Here is a 10,388-nt window from a genome sequence, read left to right as displayed (position 1 = left end):
TCTTTACCTAAAATACTGGCATAAACAGCTTATAGCATTGAGCTAGCTATTTCCCCAGTTAGGCATACTGTTTATTTACGTGTATTTATGTATATTTTGATAAATACATAGCTTATTTGTATAATATTAACAATTAAAATAAAACTTGAATACCTTCATACTTACCGTCTATTTTACGACAACTTGAAAAAGTTATTGCGAGTTACTTGACTCTTAAGTTCTATCGCATAAGATCGAGATTCGTTTGAACTAGACGCGTGTCGATCAGATTGCCACGGGTCGGGCGGCGCGGACGGCTGCATCATCGCGCGCGCTCCGGCGCTCGCTCGCCGATTACGTTAACTACGCATTAACTGACTTTGCTTGTTTATTTTCGTATTTTAATAATTTACCTATACATTTTGTGAATTTGTTTACATATTAATTACCTACGCGTTATAAAAATGCCGCCTAAAGTTGATGCTAAATCGAAAGAAGATTCAAGTGAGGGTGAAGATATTCAAGATGCTAAATTGACTATTTTACTTGCTAAACGTGAAGCTACATTTGGAATTATGCAAAATATCTTCGAATTGTCTCGTGATGACGACATTCATACTAATGACGAAAAACGAGAACATTTTCTCGATGAATCGTCACAGATTGATTCGTTGCGCGAAAGATTCGAGTCCATCGTGGACAATTGTAATTCTCGTTTATTGCAATTAAATCCTGAAGCAACTCCTAATTATCACTGTCTGTATGCTTTTGAGACTTTGTATAGTAGGGTCAAACGGATTCTGTCAAAATGGTCAACTTCCGATTCGACACCGGAAACAAATTATAATGTGAGTCCCGCGCTTCTAAAGGCCAAGCCAAAGCTGGCTCCCATATCGATATTAGATTTCGATGGTGACATAAAATCCTTTCAGATGTTCTATACGACCTTCAAGTCAGTAGTAGATAATAATCCATTACTCACTGATGCCGAAAAGCTATTTTATCTATTACCGAAGCTGAAGGGAAAAGCAAAAAGCGCGATCGCGGGAATTTCTCCGTGTGCTGAAAATTATCAGTTAATTTTACAGACGCTTATCAATCGCTTCGATGATAAACGAATGTTAACTTCCGCATATTTACATGAATTATTTCGTTATAAAGGTTTTCAAATTCCCTCTGCAGCTAACTTTGAATCTTTCATAGACCAGTTCGCTGGCGCAGTGAGCGCTTTAAAAAACTTAAAATTAGATAATTTGGCTGATCTCATTATATTGCATATAGCTACACAAAAGATAGACACTGAGACAGTACGCGCGTTTGAAACAAAGTGCGGAAAGAAAATACCTAACTTCGACGATTTTGTGGAATTTATCACGACTCGCGCGAAGGTATTCGAACGTACTAATAAAAATACAACAAACGTTTCGGATACACGTCAAAGTAAAAATATAAAACAGACAAACCACGGGTCTTCTGGCAGTGCGCCGAAGTACCAGGCTTATGTAAGCACAGTTGATAAGCCTACCTCGTCTAAATGTCTATGTAAAAATATATCGCATACATTTTTATATAAATGTGCCGATTTTAATAAATTATCAACCCCTCAGGAACGTTTTAAATGCGTTAAGGATAGAAATGCCTGTGTAAATTGTTTGTCTGTCTTACATAAAGTAGGTCAATGCGGGGTCCCCCCTCACTGTTCCTGTGGATTATCGCATAATAAAAGACTTCACTTTCAACGTCGCGAAGAAAATAGTCACGCGTTAAGCATAGACGGAGCTGTGACGTCATCGTCACCGCCTATACCTAACAAATCGTCGCTCGTAGCAAGTGAACGCACCGACGTAGCTCCAAGTGCTACGGACGTAGGCGCTTCTACAAGCGCTACGCATTCGTACAGTAGTCAAATATCGAATCGTGTAGGAGATAAGCGATCTACTGTCTTATTAGCTACAGCACAAGTTGCAGTTTATGATAGCAACGGTAAGCGACATATAATTCGTGTTTTATTAGACAGCGCTTCTCAAGCAGATTTTATATCTCGAGAATGTTGCGAACGTCTAGGCTTTCAATGGTCAAAAACAGAACCTACTATTGTTAAAGGATTCGGTGGAATAGAAAAGGTTATTCAATCCAATTCAGTTAATTTTAAATTTTATTCTCGCTTCAATGACGACGTTAGCTTCAATATTTCGCCACTCGTCGTTGACAAAGTGACAGATAAATTACCTACGGCTGTGGTAGATACGTCGGTCCTATCACACCTTAAGGGTATCCCGTTTGCTGACGAAAGTTTCGGCGTACCTGATAAAATAGATGCTTTAATAGGAGCTTCCCTATTCCCGCATTTGCTTCTGCCCGACGACGTCCATACGTCACGTCGCGACTCGTCGATGCCAGTCGCACTGCGCACGGTCTTAGGTCTCGTGCTCATGGGCAATGCGCCTACGATACCTACCGTGAATACATACTCGGCCTTGACATGTTGTTTCGTTCAAGAGCCTCCCGCTATTGACTCTATAGTTAGGCGTTTCTGGGAACTCGAAGAGCTTCCTTCCGCTTCGGTTCAACATCCCGACGATGCTGAATGCGAAGACTTTTATACTTCGACTACTATCCGTGATCCTGTCACTGGCAGATACGTTGTCGGCCTGCCATTTAAAGAGGACGTATGTTCCCTGGGAAATTCTATGGACGTAGCGAAAAAACGTTTCGCTTGCCTCGAAAGAAAGCTCGAAGCTTCACCTAAATTGAGGTCAGCGTATGATGACGTCATAAAAAATTATCTCGCGAAAGATTATATATCTCCCGCGCCTTCGTACGATTCTCAGGATCCTGTTCCTATCTATGTGATGCCACATACAGGAATCCTAAGGGAAGACAAATCGACGAAATTGAGAATGGTCGTAGATGCTTCATGTCCTTCCAGCTCCGGTCAGGCATTGAACCATCTGCTACATTCCGGCCCTAATCTACAGGGTGATCTATTTAAAATAATTTTAAATTTTCGACTACATGAGATAGCAATGACAGCCGATTGTCGCGAGCAATTTCTACAAATAATTATGCGCGAAGCTGATCGTCGCTATCAATGCTTCCTATATCGCTTTAGACCACAAGACCCTCTCGTGCTATATCAATTCAATCGTGTCTGTTTTGGCCTCACTTCGAGTCCATACCATGCACTGCGCACGGTACGACAGCTCGTTGAAGATGATGGCGCGAAATATCCGCTAGCGAGTAGCATTGTGCTACCGGCGCTATACATGGATGACGTTGCTTTCTCGCTTCCTTGCGAGCGTGAAGCAGTCACTGCGTCACAACAGATGATTGACTTGTTCAAAGGCGCACAGTGGGATTTAATCAAGTGGAATAGCAATTCTCGTGAAGTTTTAAATCATATTCCAGCTTCGCACAAACTTCCTACTGAAGTGGAGTTTGATAAAACCGTGCACCATAAGATACTTGGTTTGCATTGGTCTACCGAAAATGACTCGTTTTATTTCAAAATTTCCGTACCCGACGATGTGACATGCACTAAGCGCTCCATCTTGTCGACTGTTGCCCGTCTGTGGGACATAATGGGCTTCGTTGCTCCCACTGTCGTGTATGCCAAAATATTAATTAAAATGCTTTGGCAATTAAACCTTGATTGGGACACTGTAGCTCCACCACACATCATTAAGATGTGGAGACAGTTTTGCGATGAACTACCAGCCCTGAACAAACTTCACATACCACGTCATGTGGGCGTGACCGAAGGCTGTGAAATAACCCTTTTGGGACTGTCAGATGCTAGCCTCGAAGCTTACGGTGCTGTAGTTTATTTGCACGTGAGTTCACCTTCTGGCAACACTGTGCGTCTTGTTTGCGCGAAAAGTAAAGTTTCGCCGACAAAACCACATTCGATCGCGCGTCTCGAGCTACTAGGTGGCGTCTTACTATCGAAATTGCTTCGTACTGTACATGACAATTATGCTGAGCGCGTCCCAATCAAAGCTACGTATGCATTTCTCGACTCAAAAGTCGCCTTGTATTGGATCAAGAGTTCTCCGCATAGATGGCAGACTTTCGTCGCGAATCGCGTGGTTAAAATAACAGAGAATATCTCACCTGATAACTTTTATCACTGCGCTGGCACTGAGAACTCAGCTGATATTTTATCCAGGGGTGTCACTCCTGAGAAACTCGTCTCACACCCTCTGTGGCTCCATGGTCCGCCGTGGGCCTCGCTGCACCCGTCTCAGTGGCCGCTCAAGACTCTTGATGGGCAATGTATAGATGACTTACCCGAGCGAAAAATTCTGACACATCCTGTGTGTACGTCTGTAAAGCAATGCGCTTTATATGAGCTTGCCCTCCGTACTTCCTCGTGGAGTAAACTTCTACGTATAATCGTATATATTTATAGGTGTTTAAAGTTACTTCCACGTCGTAGTACTACAACAATAACTGCTGAAGACTTAGATTTTGCAGAGAATAGGATGCTTCGCGTTCTGCAAAATCAATATTTTGCTAACGAATATTCTAAAATTCAAAATAACGCACCATGCTCGCCGGCGTTTAATCGCCTGCGACCATTTATCGATAATGGTTTGATCCGTGTCGGCGGTCGTCTTGTCAATTCGGGACTCGACTTTGAAAAAATACACCCGGTCGTATTGCCTCGCAATGACCATGTGGTAAACATGATCATCGATTATTACCACATTAAACATCTACATGCTGGACCAGAACTTCTAATGGCTTTACTTCGGCAGAAATTCTGGATTTTGTCAGCACGCCGAATTATAAGGCAGAGAGTCCACAAATGTAATACTTGCTTTCGCGCCAAGCCGCGTCCGACATATCCGTTAATGGCGGATCTTCCTGATATCCGTACGCGTCCCGCGTTAAAAGCTTTTACTTTCACAGGCTGTGATTATGCAGGTCCTATACCATACGTTCCGGTACGCCGCCGTGGCGTACACAGCGAAAAAGCATATATAGTTCTATTTACATGTCTCACTACGAGATCTACACATATTGAGGTCGCTACCTCACTTAACACTCCCAGCTTTCTTGCTGCATTTAAAAAATTTCTCTCGAGACGTGGGCCTATTCAGGTGCTTTATAGCGACCGAGGTACGAATTTCCAAGGTGCTGCTTCGTACCTTCGTGATCTATATAAGTTTCTTAGAGATGATTATTATCCAAAGCTAGAACAAGAATGCGCCGAGAGTCGCATAACTTGGAAGTTCATATGTCCCAATAGCCCGCACCAAGGGGGTGCGTGGGAGAGTATGGTAAAGGTAACAAAATCGATTTTGTTTAGAGTCATAGGACAACAGCTCCTTTCCTATGAGGAACTGTGTACTGTACTCACACAAGTCGAATGTCTACTTAATTCGCGTCCGCTGACGGTACTCAGCTCTGATCCCGCGGAGCCTTCAGCTCTTACGCCAAGTCACTTTCTACATACTGCGCCCCTGCTTTCCTTACCTGCGCCTGATGTCAATTCAGATAAAATGAACTTACTTGACAGGCACTCGTTAATGGATAAAATGGTCCAATCCTTTTGGAATCGTTGGAGGATGGAGTATCTACATAGTCTACAGGTTAGACAAAAATGGAATACTCCTTCCGCTCCAATCACACCAGGAACTGTCGTTGTAGTCATAAACGATAACGTACCGCCCCTGGCTTGGCCTCTAGCAGTAGTGGAGAAAGTGCACCCCGCGAAAGACGGCATAATTCGCGTAGCGACCGTGAAAATTTCTGGGAGAACTTATCTCCGTCCGGTTGTTCGATTATGCCCTCTTCCAACGCAGTAAGCATTATATAAAGCTTCAAGTTTAGATAGTAAATTAGCTTATAATTTTATACCATATCCTATATATATTAAATACTAACATTCTTAATGTAACTTAACTCGATATAATATTTCATGTCCCCTTAGACTAATTTACACGCAATGTGCGTTCCTCATAGAGCCCTATTCGCTCTACTTCTTGTTAAAGGTGACCCTTTAAAGGGGGGTGGATGGTTGCGCCAGTTAAAAATAAATACAAATTTAATTAAATTACGCGGTGCCTTCCTAAATTCCACTTTCCATACACCCTGAAAGCACTGAAGGACCAAAAGGCGAGAAGCCAGAGCTGCCTCAGTGGACAAAATTAGAAAAAAAGCTACAACGATGGCGCCACTTACACACTTCGAAAAGCAAGGAAGCAATGTGTCGTGCTCGTAACATAAAATAATAATTTTAACGTATTCCCGACTTTTTATTTCTATATGATTGTGCCAAAATATCAGTGAAGTGATCCGCGACGTGCATTCGGAGAGGAAGAGGCAACGGCGCCGTTAGCTGTCCAGAAGATAGACAGACCAGAGGTTAGTGCTGTTCCCTTCTTCCAGAAAATTCCTATCTCTTTTTTATAGCACCGCGTCACTTTTTTGATTTTAATATTACAGTCCACTACTATCACAATATCATAAAATAACATAACGTAACTGGCGCAATCATATAAGATGACAGTCAATACAAAAACAAACTGCTTTCAGTTGCAAATACTATAACTTTTTTTTTCTCTCGTCTGGCTTTACACTGATTAGCCAATGTCAAGTTTGTAGTTATTTACAAGTTAGGAAAACTATATGTATAAGAATGGACTTCGTCTGTACCGGCGCCCGCCGACATACACGCGGCGCCCCTTTAGAGTGCTTCCCAGTCAGTTCCTTGGTCAGTTCCACCACCAATAAACACTAGCAGAACACAAAAACCGGCCACTTCTAACAAAAAAACACTCCAAAAGTCACAACACGCGCGCCAGCAAACGCCACCACAGACGAAGTCCACGAATAACTATTAGCCAAAACGGTCTTTGGCCAAAACAACGTTGAGTCACAGAGGAAAACAAACAAAACACTTTTTTAATCACAGATTAATTACAAAACAAAGTGAACTTAGACCAATAACTTAGAGAAAGTGAAATAAACTAACAAATGGGCCAATGGGACAAAGAAAACTGTTTTGGATGCGTTCCGTTTCACGATTATTTTTGGTTTGCTGGGAAAAATTTGAATATTTTTATGAAGTCCTAAAAGTAACGTAAAGTAACATTTTGAGTCGTGTAACATGGAGGAAACATGAGGGGGTCAAAAGTAACGTAAAATGTTACAAAAGTAACATTCTGGCAACGCTGTTTAATACCAACATTATGAAACAAATATCCCATAAACAAAGTTTTTGTTTTTCTTTTGGCGGCGCCACATGCTTGCCACAAGCAACATACAGCAACATTGGCAACACACGTACTTTTTTGCAGCCAATCAATCATCGATTTAATAGATGTATACGTCAATACAATCAATACGAACGGCAATGCTTCTCCCAAGCATTGGCAAGCGTACGCTAACAGCCATCCACATGTTTGACAGTGCTTGTTGTTTGCTGTTTGTTGGAAGCATCTGGCGCCGCCTTAAGATTTCAAACAGAGGACAGCTGTTTACAAGGGACAGGAAACTTTTGACCACACTTAGCGACGTCTAAAGAAGACCCGAAATTTTTCTAACAGGCAATTCTAATTTTCTGTCACAAAGAAAACGTCAATTTGAATTTGTCACAGTGTTTCTACTTCTAAGGATTTCGCCCCATTTTAGGGCGAATGATAAAATTATATCTTTCGCGGTTTAGTGCATTTTTATGTAAGAGGGATCTAGGTAAACTTGGACTTCAGGAAGTAACCCAATTTTTTATGCCCGCCCACCCAAAGATTTCTGCCAATCTGCATTAAAGAATAATAGCGTATTTTTACAGTATAATGACTAATTATTAGCTCAGTATTATTATTTGTGTGTTCCTGAGAGTTTTTCTTATTACAAATTTGAAGCGGATGAAATTAATCACTAAACATCTTTCTCGTCGAAAGACTTAATTTTAAGGATTGTGAAATGAAAAAAAAAAATGTTTACAGAAACTAGGGAAAACCCAAAATCATAAGTGGAAACACTGATTTTTCATTTCCATTCCCTTTAGTTTCGTTTCGTATCACGTCAATGCCGTCGCCCGTCACGGCCGTCAGTGTCAGTCGGTCGGTCAACTTTACAAGTTTGCTTGTTTTTGAGTTCGTCTTGTGCACACTTCGCAATCGAATGTTTTCTTCGCGGCGGTCAAATATTTACTGTTATTTGTCTCTAAGTTCGCTCATCTAAACATGTGCATTATACGGCTTTCTAAATTATACAACGCTTTTTGTGTACATCCAAAACAGGACCACGAGTGATGTGTAACAAAGTGAACAGATGATTTCAACCCATATGCTTCGACTTCACGACACGTTCTCTTTAGTTTTATCGAGAGCAAATAAATATACGGTCGGCCGCACCAAATACCGCGATTTTAAATGAGAAGCAAAAGCGAGCCGAACGTCCTTCAGATGAGTAAAAATGTCAACAGAAGGAAGCGGAGAGACTCCTGCAGCCGTGCCGAGTTTGCCAGGCGCACCGGAACAAACTTATCTCTTTCCGAAATCGAAAGGTCACTCGAGATCGGTAAGTCATGGAGGGACGCCTATGTTGGGGAATACCGCTGGCGCGCGGCCGGCGCTCAAGTCGGCGATGCGGGGCCACCAGCGCGCGCTGTCGCACGGCCAGATCGGCGAGGGGCCTCGCGCGGCCTCCGGGCCCTGCCACAGCCGCACCGGTAGCCGCACGGACTTCATTCTGCCCCCGGGCCACCGCGAGCCGCTCCCGGCCAGCGCTCAGCCTCGCTTGGCGTCGGTGCGCGGGCACTCGCGGCAGGCGTCGCGCTCGGACTCCATCTACACGCTGCGGCGCGCCTCCGTGGTGACGCCGTGGCGCCGCGCCGTGTTCTGGCTGATGCGGCGCCAGCAGCCCGCCGTCGACAACCGCCACCTCATCGTCATCCCCAACCACCTCATCCCGGACAAAACCCCCCCGAAAGATCACCCCAACGGACAGAGATGCAACAACAAAGTCAGGACTACCAAGTATACGCTGCTCTCATTCCTACCCAAAAACCTATTCGAACAGTTTCATAGGATTGCCAATGTGTACTTTATATTCATAGTGTTGTTAAACTGGGTGCCAGCAATCAATGCTTTTGGCAAGGAAATAGCCATGCTGCCTGTGTTGTTTGTGCTCGGAGTGACTGCCATCAAAGACTTGTTTGAGGATCGCCGCAGGCACTTGTCTGACAAGAGAATTAATAATTCTTTCTGCAGAGTCTATAAAAAGTGAGTATATTTTATTTTTATCACATTATCTCATTAATTTATTTAATTAATTCAAATAACCAAAAAAAAAACAAGTTCTTTAAAAAAACAATTAAAATATTATAATATAACAATAGAATAGTTAGGAAATGAAAAACAGTCCTATCTATCGAATTTAACAACACAATAGTTATCAGATTGCATCAGATTTTATTAAATTTGCTAGTTATTATTCAAACTTTGTGAGTTATTATTTATTTGAATAAAAATCTATTCTATTCTATAATTCATCTATACTAATAAATAAAATTGGAGTGTCTGTCTGTAATTTCGAAATAACTACCTCATATTAAGCTCATATGGTTATTTGAACGATACCATAACTGAATCACACGTTTTTAAAATTTTTGTCTGTCTGTCTGTCTGTCTGTCTGTCTGTCTGTCTGTCTGTCTGTCTGTCTGTCTGTTTGAAAAGGCTAATCTTTGGAACGGCTGAACCGATTTTGACGGGACTTTCACAGGCAAGTAGAGAATTGACCAGGGCGTAAAATAGGCTACTTTTTTAACCGACTTTTAAAAAGGGAGTTGTGTTTTTCTACCTATGTACATCGAAATCTCCGAGATTTCTGAACCGATTTGCGTCATTTCTTTTTTAATCGATAGAGGAACTTTGCGACATTGTTTCATAAAAAATTTGGAGTCCAACTCCTCAATCCTGATGCTGCAGGGGATCTGACCAATCCACGCGGGCGAAGCTGCGGGCATCAGCTAGTTCAACAATAAATTCCAAACAATGTGAAATGTGTTCAATTTCTATACAAGTAGGACAATAAAATGAGATTATTCATTTGGTATGGAATTTATGCAGAATTCTAATTTCAGAAGCATTATTGTATTATTTTATAATTTCAGTTTTTTAAGGTAGGAAAGTTTACTGTCTACCTATAACAACATAAAGTAGATTTATTTATTGTAACAAATAATACAGTAACATAGTAACTAAGGTGTTTAGTAATTTACTTTATTTTGATAGTCCCAGAGGGCCTAACATGTGCCCCTTGAGAAAAAAAGTTCTTTGCATTTTCTCTTGTAAATGCGGAGGCAAAATTTTCTCATGGGCGCATGTTAGGCATGTAGTCTTGGATTGGAAAAATTTAGGAAATTGATTGCTTATAATAATCTTTACTTGCTTGA

General features: G+C 41.8%; 2 protein-coding genes across 3 annotated transcripts in view; both read left to right on the top strand.

The window, feature by feature from the left end:
• Window positions 1–1,774: 1,774 nt before the first annotated feature.
• LOC123866153 lies at window positions 1,775–5,907 on the top strand. The gene is made up of 2 exons (XM_045907522.1): window positions 1,775–4,079; window positions 5,682–5,907. Exons 1-2 carry the CDS (start codon window positions 2,373–2,375, stop codon window positions 5,790–5,792), a joined length of 1,818 nt encoding a protein of 605 aa, XP_045763478.1. The 5' UTR covers window positions 1,775–2,372; the 3' UTR covers window positions 5,793–5,907.
• Window positions 5,908–7,995: 2,088 nt separating this feature from the next.
• LOC123866178 (phospholipid-transporting ATPase VD) overlaps window positions 7,996–10,388 on the top strand; it is a 78,493-nt gene continuing 76,100 nt past the window's right edge. For both annotated transcript variants that reach the window (XM_045907574.1, XM_045907573.1), the window contains exon 1: window positions 7,996–9,215. In XM_045907574.1, the coding sequence (XP_045763530.1) occupies window positions 8,407–9,215 (809 nt within the window). In that variant the 5' untranslated portion in view covers window positions 7,996–8,406. The remainder of the gene's footprint in view (window positions 9,216–10,388) is intronic.

Source organism: Maniola jurtina, chromosome 6 (genome assembly GCF_905333055.1).
Source record: "Maniola jurtina chromosome 6, ilManJurt1.1, whole genome shotgun sequence".
Taxonomy (NCBI): domain Eukaryota; kingdom Metazoa; phylum Arthropoda; class Insecta; order Lepidoptera; family Nymphalidae; genus Maniola; species Maniola jurtina.
This window is presented reverse-complemented; position numbering and strand designations above follow the sequence as displayed.